The 13,650-nt window shown below is 70.1% G+C and overlaps 4 protein-coding genes across 4 annotated transcripts in view; 2 read left to right on the forward strand and 2 right to left on the reverse strand.

The window, feature by feature from the left end:
- CHLNCDRAFT_56786 (hypothetical protein) overlaps positions 1–1,180 on the forward strand; it is a 4,067-nt gene extending 2,887 nt beyond the window's left edge. The window contains exons 9-12 of the mRNA XM_005851243.1: positions 39–266; positions 413–523; positions 819–896; positions 1,058–1,180. The gene's annotated coding sequence lies outside the window, so the exon portion shown is untranslated. The remainder of the gene's footprint in view (positions 1–38; positions 267–412; positions 524–818; positions 897–1,057) is intronic.
- Positions 1,181–1,265: 85 nt separating this feature from the next.
- On the reverse strand, positions 1,266–3,764 carry CHLNCDRAFT_56787 (hypothetical protein; the record flags this gene model as incomplete). The annotated part of the gene is made up of 4 exons (XM_005851543.1): positions 1,266–2,520; positions 2,695–3,148; positions 3,343–3,471; positions 3,572–3,764. 4 exons carry the CDS (start codon positions 3,762–3,764, stop codon positions 1,953–1,955), a joined length of 1,344 nt encoding a protein of 447 aa, XP_005851605.1. The 3' UTR covers positions 1,266–1,952.
- Positions 3,765–4,579: 815 nt separating this feature from the next.
- CHLNCDRAFT_138137 (hypothetical protein) lies at positions 4,580–8,147 on the forward strand (the record flags this gene model as incomplete). The annotated part of the gene is made up of 12 exons (XM_005851244.1): positions 4,580–4,604; positions 4,967–5,129; positions 5,291–5,381; positions 5,529–5,568; positions 5,745–5,891; positions 6,063–6,121; positions 6,291–6,568; positions 6,699–6,817; positions 6,971–7,128; positions 7,289–7,367; positions 7,544–7,679; positions 7,907–8,147. 12 exons carry the CDS (start codon positions 4,580–4,582, stop codon positions 8,145–8,147), a joined length of 1,536 nt encoding a protein of 511 aa, XP_005851306.1.
- A 943-nt stretch (positions 8,148–9,090) lies between these two features.
- Positions 9,091–12,979, reverse strand: CHLNCDRAFT_138138 (hypothetical protein; the record flags this gene model as incomplete). The annotated part of the gene is made up of 12 exons (XM_005851544.1): positions 9,091–9,271; positions 9,450–9,560; positions 9,727–9,847; positions 9,979–10,057; positions 10,225–10,362; positions 10,590–10,692; positions 10,955–11,354; positions 11,504–11,619; positions 11,808–11,953; positions 12,087–12,239; positions 12,461–12,785; positions 12,876–12,979. The coding sequence occupies 12 exons, from the start codon at positions 12,977–12,979 to the stop codon at positions 9,091–9,093; spliced, it is 1,977 nt and encodes a 658-aa protein (XP_005851606.1).
- Positions 12,980–13,650: the final 671 nt, after the last annotated feature.

Below are 13,650 nucleotides of genomic sequence, written 5' to 3' on the forward strand. Positions count from 1 at the left end.
CGCCCCCCCCCCCCCCCCCCCCCCCCCAATCCTTGCAGGAGGACTTCCGTCCCATGGTGGTCCGCTCCAGCGGGTTTGAGTGGCGTGCGGAGCGGCCGCAGGCGCCCAGCTTTGTGGAGCAGAAGTGGGGGTGGACGGGGGTGGAGGCGGGGGCGTGGGCGGAGCTGGAGCTGGACACGCGGGCAGACGGCAAGGGCATACGGGTGGACAAGGAGGGGAAGAAGCTGAAGGCCAACATCTGGCTCAGCTACCTGCGCAGCTACCAGGTGCGCGGGGGGCGCTGCCGGCGTTCCCGTGGGGCCAGGCAGCCTCCTGGAGGCGTCAGCGCCTGCTTCGTTTGGATCAAAGCTTGCCACACACGCCAGGCGCGACCCGCTGCCGCGCGCCTCCCGCCTCGGCCCGCCTGCTGCAGCACATGGGCGTGGCGCGGGTGCGGTGCCGGTCTGGGTGCCGCTGCGAGGACACCACCATCGACGCCACCTGGGAGCAGCAGGTCTCGCTGCAGCAGATCCACATGTTCAGGGTGGGTGCCCGCCCGCCTCCCCGCTGCTGCCCCACGCCGGCACGGCGCAACCCCAAGCCCCTGCTGTCCCGCAACCATGCCCCCTGCCGCTTCCTGCTGGCTCCCCAGTGCCCGCCTGCGTTTGTGTCCCCAGCCGCGGCCTGCCTGGCCAGCTAGCTGCCCACCACTTCCCATCCGCATCGCACGGCACCCCGCAGCATGCCCTGGTTGTACGCGGCACAGCCTGATTGGCCCCCACCCCACCCCACGCGCTAACGCTGTGCTCCACGCCCCCATCGGCCGCATTCTGCTGCAGGTGTCGCAGCACGCAAAGTGCGTGATCCGGGTGACGATTGTAGATGAGGAGGGGGAGGCCAAGTCGGATGGGCACAAGGTGAGGCGCCCGGCCAGCCGGGCCAGCACCCCAGCGCTCTGCTGGCAAGCCCCGCCAGCTGGCGGCGCTCCCGGCGCTCGACAGGCTGGCGTCGTGGTGTCCTCAGATGCGCGCTGCTGCCGCTGGGCTGCCTGCCTGCCTGCCTGCCTGCCTGCCTGCAGATCCAGCTCATGGCTGTGATGGTGACCCAGTTCCCCATCCGCCTGTCGGTGTACGCACAGCAAGTGGAGGACGTGGCGGCACACAAGGTCAGCAGCGGCGGCGGGCAGGAGGGCGACAGATGACAGCTGCTGGATGCGGCCCCCAATACTGCTGTGTAATGACACATGTGTGACCACGCCCCGGCCCCTGCGAGCATTGCCAGACCACTGACAGTCTCCAATGTTGCATTGGTTGGTGAGGTTGGTGAGCTCAGGCAGACAAGAAATAGGGAAAGAAGACGCAAACGATGATGTGGTAACCATCTGAAAGGAGGCGGTGAAGGGGGTTTGACCTTTGGAGGCCTGGGGGTGTAACGGAGGGGTATTGGGTTTGTCCAAGGAGGCAATCTCCCAGCCGCCAGGGGTTATGCAACCTGAAAGGAGTGTGACAAATGACAACCTGTTTATTTAACTGGCAGGTGTTTGCACCCTAGAAATGGATGCGCTGGGGAAGGGTGGGCAGAGCTCCGGGTTGCGGGCGTGTAGGCGTGAAAGGGCCCATCTTGAGCTGGGGAAAAAGGGGAGCATAAGGCTTCTGGGTCACAACCGGACCGTGGGGGGGTGGGGCGGGGTACAAGTTCATACACTAGCATGAGGTGAAGGAGTGACGTGCTCAGAAAGATTGGAAAAATGAAACAAGAGCTGCCTTGGACAAGGCTGCGCCAGAAGAGCCAGAAAGGACATAGAAAAGGGGAAAACACATGCTTGGGGTCTGAAAGGCAAAGGGGGCTCGCAAAGGAGCGGCTGGCACGGCGAGGGGTTCTGCCAGATGGAGCCCACCACAGAGCGTGGGCGCAAAATCGCGGCGGATTATTTTGGATGGAAAAAAGCGGCGGCGCGCCCGCCTCGGGCAGGCTCACAGCTCCAGGAACTCTGACAGGTCGAGGGAGCGGGCCAGGACGTCGCGCATGGCCAGCGCATCGCCCGCCATGATCAGGCCCACATCATCCGCCAGCAGGTCTAGGGGCAGCACCTCCTCATCCCAGCAGTCGTCGCTGGCCCACAGCGCATCCATGTCCGGCAGGTCCAGCAGCGAGGGGGAGGCTGAGCCGGAGCCACAGGAGTCGGCGGGGCAGGCGGTGAGGTGCTCAAGGCGAGGGCCGGCCAGCACCGTGGTGGCGCACGGCTGCGCGGCAGCCTGCTGCGGCCGCGGCTGCGGCGTGGGGGCGGCCTGGCGCGCGGCGCGGCGCGGCCGGGTCTGCTGCCGCTTGGCGGGGCGGGCTGCCGCCTCCTGCCGCCTGCGCTTGTGCCTGGTGCTGGCAGCGGAGGGGGCGGCGGCCGCCGCCGCGGGGGCTGCCTCGCGCCACTGGCACGGCTGCTGGGGCTGCGGGGCTGCGGGGCGGCGGGTGCCTGACGCCCGTGTGTCCAGGCTGGGCAGGTTGGGCAGCAGCTGGTGGGTGGTGGGGAAGCCGGAGTCGGCGATGCTGCAGGCAGGGAACCAGGGGAAGCGTGGGTCAGATGTGGCGGCACGTGGAGGTCAACCGGGCATCGGCGCACCGGTCTGGGCAGGCCCTCCACCAAAGCACACCAGCTGGCGCAAGTCCCGCGGCTGCGCTCCAGGCAGCATGTACCGCTCGCGCAGCGCCTTGCCCTCGCACCTGAAGCACGCAGGCGAGTTGGATGGGGCGGCGCGGCCGCTGCCGCAGCCACTGCCGCCGCTGGAGCAATGCATGGCGGCGGCGTGGTGCGGGGCCCGAGGTGAGCTGGAGGCCTGGCGAGGCACCGTGGCGGCCAGGCGCGGCAGGCAGTCGTAGTCGTCATCCGAGCTGGAGCAGCCCTGCTCGGCGGCCAGCGCTGCCCAGCCGGCCAGCCACGAGGCGACGGCGTCGCTGGCGGCGCGGCGCACCGTGGGCTGTGCCGCCGGTGGCGGCGCCGGCTCCCACGCCGCCTGCTCGCTCGCAAAGGGAGAGATGTGCAGGTTGCTGGGCGGCAGGGTCAGGGTGTAGACGGTCACGGGTGCCGAGCGCTGGTGGGCGGTCGCCGCCGCCGGCGCGCGGGCGAGGGAACAAAAGGACACCCCAGCGTATGCGGCGGGGGGGAGCTGCTCCATGCCTGCAGGCAGCCAACGGAGTTCAGGCAAGGTCAGGCGTGCACAGGGGGGGTTCCGGGTAGCTGTCTGGCGAAGCGGTCGCGGCACCCATCACGTGAGGTGGGGCTGCGTCCCCAAGCACCGCCCCGCCGCGCTGCCACCCCCACGATATGCGGATGCATGGGTGAACGGCATGCTTCGCCCCCCGCTGGCGCACCTGTGCTTGGGCATGGTGCTGGCGACTGCGCCCAGCCAGCTTTCTCGAGCTGCGCGGCGCGCTGGGCGTCATAGCTGCCCAGTAAATCGTCGAATCCGCGGCGGGGAGCCACCCCGCGACACATTTCAGCTGGGTGGGGAGGGCGGAGAGGCAGAGTGTGGGGAAGAGGCGCTAGGGACGCTGCTGCGCGATACAGGTTACAGAAAAGACACGGGCACACAAAACACACCGAATGCTGTGAAGCGTCTCCTGGCCGGAGGGCACTTTTTGACTAGTGGTGATGGGCTTACCAATCCCGCGCTGCTCTCAAGGTGGCGTATCTCGCAAGTTTTCAATGCCAAAACGCTTTCACAGGTCGATATAAGTCCAGTGGAGCGGCTGGGGAGGCCGTGTGGCGGCCATGAAGGAAGGCAACTGGCCATCTGTCTGGGCTGAGGTGGCTGCCCTGACGAGGCGGGCAGCTTCCGGTTTTCACGAAAACGGCGGCTCAGCCCAAAACATGGGATTCACGGTGGGTTTGTGGCTGGCAGGGTCAGCATTGGTGAGGCAGCTCCGGGTGGCTCTCCCTGCACCTTGTGGGCGACGGCCCCGCGCGGGGCGTGCCTGTCCCGTGTCCCCTCACGGTCTGGATGAAAGCACTGGCCAGCCCAGCCCCAACTGGCCTGTGTGCAGTTTCCAGTTAACAGGGATGCATGTATCTTCTCAGCCTCTAATTGGCCCTGCAAGGCCTGCTGCCCTTCTTCTCACACACACTAGGCGCCTGCCGCCGGCGGCCCAGCCCGGCAGGGGCGCGGGGTGTGGCGCTGGTGTTGGTTGGGATTCCTCTTCAGCCTTTGTGTTTCGATTTGGGCAAAAGGAGAGAGAGGAGAGTTTGATGTGCTTGCAGTCTATGCACCAGAGCTTCAGCTGGGGGCAGTAGGGCAGGCACGCGGAGGGCGGCAGTCGCACCTGCCGCCCTTTATGATGAAGCGCGGCAGACGGGTGGAACGCATCCATCAGCGGGTCCGCTTTCGTCTTTCCCGATGCCGATGGATTGCTGCAGCGTGAGGTTGAACACCGGCAGGCCCTGGTGCCGGGCGCCGGCGCTCTGCCGCCACCTGTGCATGTTGCTGTGTTAATGCTTGTTTGTCCAAACTCACTGCAGCAGTATCATCTTGCGTGCATGCCCGAACAATCCACCTGCCTACCTGCTAGTCTCCGGTTGGCGCAACACGCCATGCGCCCACCAAACCTCCCCATGTTGTTGCTGGCAGCGGTGCAAGGTGCGCGTGAGATGTTCGGGAGCTTCTTGAGCTGCAAGCAGCTGCCTGAGGCGGCCACATGCGCGATGCCCTCAACCACCGTTCCCACCGGAAGCTGGGGCTTCAACTCCCTCGGCTGGCCCTTCTAGAGATGCTTGTACCGCGTCCCTGAGAGGCGTCGCGGCTAGCCGCGTCGCCCGCACCCAGCTTCAGCCGCCGCCGCCGCCGCCGCTGCCCAGGGCTCGAGGTGGCCGCTGCGTCTCCCACCCCGTCTCCCACCCCGAGCCCTGTCACGAACTTTCTTATTGCTGCTGCGTGGCAAACACGAACTTTCTTACCCACTTCCTAAACCCATGTAATGGTTTCATTGTACTGTAGCGCAGGCGCCTTGCTCCTACGGCTGGCTGCCGCCGACTGCCGGTCGCAGCTGCTGCAGGCGGCACCCAGCAGCAGCGGCAAGGAGGGCTGGATAGACGTGGACAGCCCTGTGGACAGCTGCACCAAGCAGCTGGACGGCTTCGACGGCCAGTACCAACTGGTGTTTAGGTGCGGTCAGGCTGCATGGCGTGGTGCGGCACGAGCGGGAGCGTGGGCAGTGCACGCGCCTGGCGCCGCCCTGCACGCGCAGCGCCGCCCGCTCGTGGCATCCTCTCACACCGCCTCAGGCTGCCACCAGCCCCAAAGGTGTTGCCCCAAGCGCGCTGCAGCGACGAGTTCAACACGCTGGACCGGGACTTTAAGGCGGCTGCCCAGGACGGCAGGTGGACGGCGCAGCATCAGTACTACTTCCCCACAAAGGTACTGTGCCTATGTCTGGTGGTGCCCACGTGCGGCAGCAGCTGCCGTGTCGATGCCCAGGCCAGGTCCAGCCAGATCCTCGGATGGGGCTGGCACCTGATGCGCTCATGCCAAAGCTGCACGCATTCGTACTCCCGGCGTGTGCAGGACGAGGAGGTGTACAGGCCGGAGCAGGTCACGGTGGAAGGTGGGCGGGTGGCCAGCAGGGTGCGACTGCCCAGCTGGGCAGCAGAGCCGGGCCTGGAGGTGTTGGCGCCGGCCGCGACCGACCTCAGGCAGCAGCAGCGGGTGTGCGCATGGCGGCCCTCCCCACGCTGCGCTCCCTTGCCTCCCCTCCCGCCCGCCCGCCCGCCTGCGTGCCAGGCGGCGCAGCCGTCATCACCCTGGAGCGGCTGCCGGGGAACGAGGCGGGCACGGCGCCCAGCCAGCAGCCCGACGGCGAGGTTTGGCAGGTGTCCAAAAAGTATGTGAGCGGCATGTTCAACTCCTGGAACAAGTTCTGCTACACGGGTGAGTGAGTGAGGGAGGGACGCGGGGAGGGCGGAAGGCAGGCCTGCTCCCGCCCACAAGCAGCGCCCGTGCCACACGTGCCTGCTGCCCCGCGTGTTGTCGGCGCGTGCTGAGGCGTGTACTGAGGCTGGTGCTGCTGCTGCTGATGATGATGGTGATGATGTGGCGCAGGCGGGTACATCGAGGCGGCGGTGCAGCTGCCCGGCAACGCCGTCACCAGCGGCTTCTGGGTGAGGGGAGGTGCCCGCTGCCCTCCCTGCCCACGCTGCACCCCCGGCCTGCCTGCCCGCTTCTGGGGCCGCGCCGCGCCGCTGTGCTGCCTGCAGCGGGGGGGCAGCCGCTGCTGCCTCGCTGCCTGCCTGGCGCGAGCTGCGTAGCCCTCGCCTCCCTGCCGTGCAGCCCGCGTTTTGGACGATGGGCAACCTGGGCCGGGCTGGGTACATGGCGTCCACGGCGGGCACCTGGCCGTACAGCTACAACACGTGCCAGGGGTCGGGCAAGCAGGAGTGGAGCGGGCTGGAAGGCCAGCTGATCACGGCGTGCCCGGGGGACCCTCCCGGGGTCAACCGCGCGGCATGGGGCCTGCACCCGCAGCAGGGGCGCGGCGCCCCGGAGTTTGACGTGTTTGAGACCAGGCGAGCCATGGCAGGGCGCCAGGCAGGGCGCCAGCCAGCAGGGTGGGAGCGGGGCGCGCGCATCCCTCCCAGGCCGCGGCAGGCAAAGCGTCGCAGGCCGCAGCGTCTCTCGCTGCCCGACCCGCGCGCCGCCCACTCTTGCCCCGCGCTGCCGCCCCCCCTGCCGCTGCAGCAACTCGCCCGGCGGCGTGCAGCCGCCGCACGCCAGCCAGACGCTGCAGATGGCGCCGCTCATGCCAGAGGGGACCAACTGGTGGAGCGGTCCCGCCTCGGGCGGCGTGCAGTACCCCGGTACGCACCGCGTCGCCCTGCGCCAGGTCCTGCACACCTGTCAGCGAATCACTAGGCGCTTCCCTCCCCGCCCTCCTCGCCTCCGCGCCGCCGCCTGACGGCCAGCTGGCCGGCCGCCGCTGCCCTGGCCGGCGCCGTGCCCCCTGGCTGCAGGCGCGGGGTCGCCGTACGCCACGAGGCGCAACCCCTGGTCGGGCGCGCTGCAGCGGCCCGGCAACGAGTACCAGGACAGCGTGAGCGCGCTGAGCGACCTGGGGCCCAGCTACTACACAGGGTACCACACGTACGGCGTGGACTGGCGGCCGGGGCAGGTGCGCAGGCTGCCTGCCTGCGTGCGCGGGCTGCGGGCTGCGGCCGGGGTGCGGCAGGGGCGCGGCTGGCGGGGTGCCGGGTGTGGGTGGGGGCTGGTAGCGGAGGGCGCTGCCACACGCTTGAGCGGTACCGCCCTGCCACGCCAACCCCCGTGTGCAGTACCTTCGGTGGTACCTGGATGGCGTGCTGCTGTACGAGGTCAACTCGCAGGCGCTGGTTGAGCAGACCAACGCCACAGGTGGGCGGCGGCAGGCCTGCGGGCCGCTTGACCGGGTCCGGCAGTGGGCCGCCCGGGGGCGCCAGCACATGCGGTCCGCCGCCGCCGCCGCCGCTGCCGCCCCATGCGGCGGCGCCTGCCGAGCGGCACGTGCCGCAGCCGTCGCTCACAGGCGCGGGGTGACCCCCTGGGTGCAGGTGCGTGGGTGGGTCCGCGCCTCATCCCGCTAGAGCCCATGTATGTGATCTTCAACCTGGGTATGAGCGAGGCGTTTGGGGAGATTCAGTACGGCCAGCTGCCCTTTCCGGCCGCCATGAAGGTCGATTGGGTCAGGTGGGCGGGGTGGTGGTGGTGGTGTGTGGGGGGCGGCTCCGGGGCAGCTGCCGGCAGCCAGCGCCAGGCGGCGCCAGCCAGCCGACGGCCCGCCCCTGCCCCTGCCCCGACCCCTGCCTGCCCCTGCGTGCACGCCTGCTTGTGCTTGCACGCCTCGCCTCCCAGCTGGTCCTAGCGAGGCTGCTCCCTGCCTGCCTGCCCGCGCCCGCGCCTGCCTGCGGCTGCAGGGTGTACCAGCGCCCCGACGCCATCAACGTGGGCTGCTCCCCGCCCGACTTCCCCACGGCCCAGTACATCGCCTGCAACCGACACAAGTTTGTGATGTCGGAGGAGGAGGAGGGCATGCTGGTGCGGGAGCAGTGCAGCAGCAACGTGGTGGGGGCGGCGGCAGGGAGGGCGCCGCTGCGGGGGCTGCTGCACGGCGGGCTGGCGGCGGCAGCATCAGCCCTGCTGGCGCTGGCGCCCTGAGCTCGGAGCACCTGCCCCTGCTGGCGCCCTGCCTCTCTGTCAACCATTTCGGCCACCATCATTGTAAGCTACTCCACTCCCGTCAGGCCGACGTGTATTCTAGTTACAGATGAGGAGGAGCACAGGCAGAGGCGGGGAGCCCTGGCGCAACACAGGCTGGCGTGCCAGGGGGCAAGGGAGATTTGAACGCTAAGCACATGCAATTTCGGTGGCGGTTCACTGAGTCGCTAATCAGGGGGAAAGGGCTCAACCAGTCGGGCTGAGAGAAAGACACACTCTAGAAGCATCCCTAAGCACCCACGGAGGCGCAAATTCAATGACGGTACTTGGGGGGGCGGTAATGGCTGCAGTTTGCCACCGGCTGGGGGCACATGCATCACACTGCTGCAAAGGGGGGGGGTGGCGGGGCATTCCAAAATGGGTTGCAGTGCCCTGGGGGAGAAAAATGGGCGCGCAAGGGGGATGGAGAGGCAGCTGGGGGCCAGAAAACTGGAGAGCGCTACAGAACCGCTAGGGCATCAGATGATGGCTGGCGCTATTAAATGGGGGAGGCGGACGGCAAACTAGCAAGCGCGAGGAAGGTAACGGTTACGGGAGCGGTGTGGGGCACGCACGCCAGCCGCTGCACACTCGCAGGGCGGGGGTGCAGGCCGGGGGGCGGCGCAGGCGGCACGGCGGCGTGCACGAGGGAAAACAAGGGCTGCCGTGCAAGTTTGGTTGGCTGGCTGGTCCCGCCAACAAGTAGCAATGGGGTGTCGCGTCAGCTAGGGGGGCGTGGCGCCCTAGGAGGTCGCTATATGGCCACGCAAGTCAGGCAGGCAGGCAGGCGGGTTGGGTTTGCTGAGGGGGGGGGGGAGGGCTCGTGGGGGGCTAGGCTAGGCACGCAGGAGGCGTGGCGTCTACGGCGGGCGCGCTGCACGCGCCCCGCGCTGTGCATCCAGGCTCACTGGCAGGCGGCGCTGCCGGCGGCACGGTAGGGCTGCTGCGGCGGCGGCGGCGGCGGCGGCGCCGCCGCGCCCCGCTGCTCGTCTCGCTCCAGGTGGACGCAGAGGGTGGGCAGCGAGCGCGCCAGCTGCATCAGCACGCCCACCGACTGCGCATCCCAGGCCGCGCCGCTGCCCGCGCTGCAGGGCGGAGCGCGCAGGGGGGCAGGGAGGGGCAGGCGGGGGTGAGGCGGCTGGCTGGGGCAGAGGCGGGGAGGGGAGGGGAGCTCGCCTGCTCAGCCGGCGTCGGTGTGGCGGCCGGCGCGGCCGCAGCGGCGTGCCAGGCCAGGCCAGGCCAGGTGGTGCGGTGTGGGCACACCTGATGTAGGGCCCAAAGCCAAAGCCGGAGGGCTGGCGGCTGAGCACCAGGTGTCGCAGGTCGGGCATGCGGCCCAGCACGCCCTCCACATCGCTGCCCTGCAGCACCAGGCTGCAGGCACACAGGGGGGGACGCAGCGGGCAGGGGTGTGTGCGGGCGGCGTCGGCCAGGGCTTGCCGGGCAGGCCTGGCAAAGCATCGAGGGGCGTGCGGTTGGGCAGCAGCCATCATCAGAGGCCAGGATGTGGGGGCACAGGCGCAGCACAGGGGCGGCTCACTCCTCGTTCTCCCCCACATCCAACAGCTGCAGGCGGGGCGCGCCCGCCAGCGCCCGCGGCAGCGCCCGCAGCGCGTTGCAGCGCAGCACCAGCTGCTGCAGGTGGGCGAGGTAGGGGCCGCCTGCAGGGGGCACGGCACGGGGCACGGCAGGGGCAGGGCGCGGGAGGTGGCTGAGGGCGGCTGGACGAACGAAGCACAGACACACAAAGTTGGGAGGGCGCCAAGCAGGCTGCTGCCGCCGGGGCCCGCACCCGGCAGGTCTGCCAGGCGGTTGATGCCCAGGTCCAGGTGTGTCAGCCCGGGGAGCTGCGCCACGCACTGGGGCAGCGCCTGCGGGGGGCGCAGCCGAACAGAGGGGTGAGGGGCGAGCCAGGCAAGCTTTGGGGAGCAGGGCGGGGCAAGGCGCCCAGGCTGACGCGCACCCCACCCCACCCCACCCTCATGACACCACACCCCGCCATGCCACACCACCACACCCGCCCTGGCGGCAAGCGCACGGCGGCGCCCCGGCCCGCACACGCCTGCAGGCGGCAGGCCCTCATCTCCAGGTGCCGCAGCCCGTGCAGCGTGGAGAAGGCGGGGGGCAGGTGGCCGCCCGCCAGCGGGGCGCCGTTGAGCACCAGCCGGTGCAGCCTCTGCAGCAGCCAGGGTCGGCCAGGGGGCAGGGGTGTCAAGGCTGTGCACAGCAGCAGCAGCGCGCGGCGCAGGCAATGGGCGAGCATGTCCGGAACGAGGGGCAAGCAGCCAGCTGGCGGGGTGGCCGTGCGATACGCGCCCCGCCCCGCCTGCCAGCCGCCCCGCCTGCCCGCGCGCGCGCCCTCGCCTGCAGCTGGCGGCACCAGGAGGGTGGCAGCCCCTCCACGATGGAGTGTGTGAGGTCCAGCGCCGCCAGCCCCGCCAGCTGGCCGGGGACCAGGTCTGGCAGCGCAGTCAGCGCCACAGGCAGCACCAGGTGCGTCAGCGCGCTGCAGGCAGGCGGGCGGGGAGGGAGGGAGGGAGGGTGGAGAGGGCAGGGGTGCGCGGCTCGGCGGCGCCAGCAGGGAGGCTGGTCCGGAATTGACAGCGGCGCAGCAACTGGCAGGCAGCCACGCAGCCCTCCTGCTCTGGCAGGCACCCCCTGGTGGCAGCAGCCTTGCTGGCCTGGCCTGGCTCCGCTGCTGCCCGCCTCCCCCGCTCCCGGCTGCCGCCGCGGCTCGCCTGCAGTCCATGATGCCGTCTGGCACCGACCCCTCCAGCACATCGTAGGGCAGGATGGAGGCGCCCCGCTGGCCGCCGCCGCCGCCGCCCGCCTCGGGCAGCTCTGCGCCCACCCACAGCTGCTGCAGGCGCGCCAGCTGCGGCAGCTGCCCCCAGATGGCGTGGTCCTGCCAGCGCTGCACCTCGCCGCAGGCGGCGGCCTTGGCGGCGGCGCCGCCGCGCCGCCGCCGCGCGCCGCCGCCGCCTCCCGCCTCCTCCTCCTGCTCCCGCTCCTCGCAGCGCTGGCTGTGCACGCTGATGGCCAGGCGCGTGAGCTGCTGCAGGGAGGCCGCAGCCTCCGCCGCCGCCACGTCCATGCTAGCACCATGAAGCTCCAAGCTCTGCAGCCCCGACAGCTGCGCCACCACCGCCGCGGGCAGGCGGCACTTGGCTGCACGGGCAGCGGGCGGGCGGGGCCAGGGCAAGGGGCACGACGGCTCAGCGGCAGGCGCGCCGGGCAGGGATGCGGCAGGCGCGCGCACGACTGCTGGGCACGCAAGCGGAGGGGGGGGCCGCAGCAGGAGGGCCAGCTAGGCGCACCCGAGATGGCCAGGTGCTGCAGGCGGTTGAGGCAGCGGAAGAGGGCGGGTGGCAGCGAGCCGCGGATCTCGCGCGCGTGCAGCTGCAGGCTCAGCAGGTTGCTCAGCGGCTTCAGCCTGCGCCGACACAAAAGGGGAAGGCGGCGGGGGCGCGCTTTGGCCGGCGCCACGACACACCGCAGCCGCAGCCGGCTGCGCAGCACAGCAGGCCTGCCCCCGCTGCGCCACAACATGGCACACAGCATGGCACGATGGCGTGCTGTGGCTGCCCCGGGCGTGTGCGCCGCCACCCCCAGGGGCCTCACTTGGCCAGCTCCCGCGCCTTGACCACCAGGCCCTGCCCCGACCCAAACGCGGGCGACAGGATGTCCAGCAGCTGCAGCGAGGTCAGCCCCTGCAGCTCCCCCAGCAGCCGCGACACGCTGGCGTCGGTGCTGACGTAGCTGAAGCTCTGCAGGGCGGCAGGGGGCAACCCGGGAGGGAGGGAAGGTGGGTGGACCGCTTCAAGCCATGGTGCACAGCAGCAGCCATGGCGGTGCGGCGCCACCTGCTGCTGGCTGCCCAGCCGGCCCCTCCCCCCGCACCTGCAGCCTGTTTTCGCGGCTCAGCAGCTGCGCCAGGCCCGAGGCAAAGGCCTCCAGCGGCAGGCAGGGGCTCCAGAGCCGCACGCTACGCATCGCCTCCAGGCGCGCGCCCAGCCACGACACTATGGCGGCCGCTGACGAGGAGGCCGCCGCCTGCGCGCAGCGGCCGTGCAGCAGAAGCTGGGTTCAGGTGCAGCCTGGTGCGCCGCCCAGCAGCCCGCACTCGGCAGCTGCGCACGTGCACAGGCGGCGGCGCCGAGCCCCCAGGCTCATGCTGTCCCGCCGCGCGGGGTCCCGGGCGCTGCGGCGCCCTGCGCAGGCCCTGCGCCGCCCTCCCCGGCCTCTCCCGCAGCGCTGCAGCAGCTCGCCTGCACGATGCGCTCGCCCGACAGCAGCACGCTGCCCCAGAGCTTGGTGCTGGAGTTGTGGACGCGGCGCCACAGGCGGCAGACGGCGGCCGCGCTGCGACGGTCCTCAACCGGCAGGAAGGTGAAGATCAGCTCGATGGCCTCCTCATCCAGCTCGTGGATGGCTATCGCGCACAGTGCAGCGCCATAGGCGCCCTTGCCGTCTGCCCTGCCCGGGCAGGCGCCGCCGCCAGTGCGCGCCACGACGGCCGCGGCGGGGTGAGGGGCCAGGCTGCCCTTCCGGCACGCCAGCGCACCGCCCGCCTCGCTCGTTGGGGCCGCTAGTTTGACGCTGCAAGCGTGGGAGAGGGCGGCGACCGGGGTTATCCTCTCAAACGCACCCCGAGACCAGTGTCACATTGCTCCCGCGCAAGAGCCTTACCTCGGACAGGCAGCCCTGCCGTCGTCCTCCGGCTGCTGCCCAGCCAGCCCGGCGGCCGTTTGGTCGCCATCAAGGCCCGCCGCCTCCAGCCCAGCTGCTCCCATCTAAGTCCTAGAGAAGCCTCCTGACGTGCATCGGGCAGGAAAAGCGGCTGCCACGGTGCGCAGGGGGCATCTTAGGCACCACCAGCCCCTGCTGACCCATGCGGCGAGCTTCGAAACCAAAATTCGCAGCTAGACTGCCCTACATAGGAGAGGCAGCAGAAGCTGAAAGAATCAAGCAAGCAGGAGGCGGCCTCCAGCCCTCTCCGCCCCGCCCCTGCTGACCGCTCGCCGACAACGCCCGCCCGACGTTGCTGGCAAGCCGCGGCACTCTGTGGTTCGACCATAGCTGCCCAGCGCATTCATCTACGTGTACTACAACGCCAAGGGTATTCCAAGCCCCACGGCATGGATTCAGGCCTGCCCCAGCAGCTAAATGATGTGAGCGCCGGTTTGGCGCCGCCTCCCACGGCCGGCCGGCGGTAGCATTGCCTCATACACAGGGTTCCGGCACGTGAGTAGCAGCAGCTGCTTATCGACCGCAAGAATGCTTCAGGACGCCCTCAGCACAGCCAGTCAGCTAGACGAGGAACATCGCGCTTGATGGTGCACATCTCCACGGCGCGGGTGCAACAGCCCGTGTGCAACAACAGAATTATGACAGAGGCAGAGCTGCGACGTCCATTCATGCCTCAGTAGCCCCAGGCGGCATGCTGGTCGGCCTCCCTTGGAGC

Source organism: Chlorella variabilis, assembly GCF_000147415.1.
Source record: "Chlorella variabilis unplaced genomic scaffold CHLNCscaffold_2, whole genome shotgun sequence".
NCBI classification, from domain to species: Eukaryota; Viridiplantae; Chlorophyta; class Trebouxiophyceae; order Chlorellales; family Chlorellaceae; genus Chlorella; species Chlorella variabilis.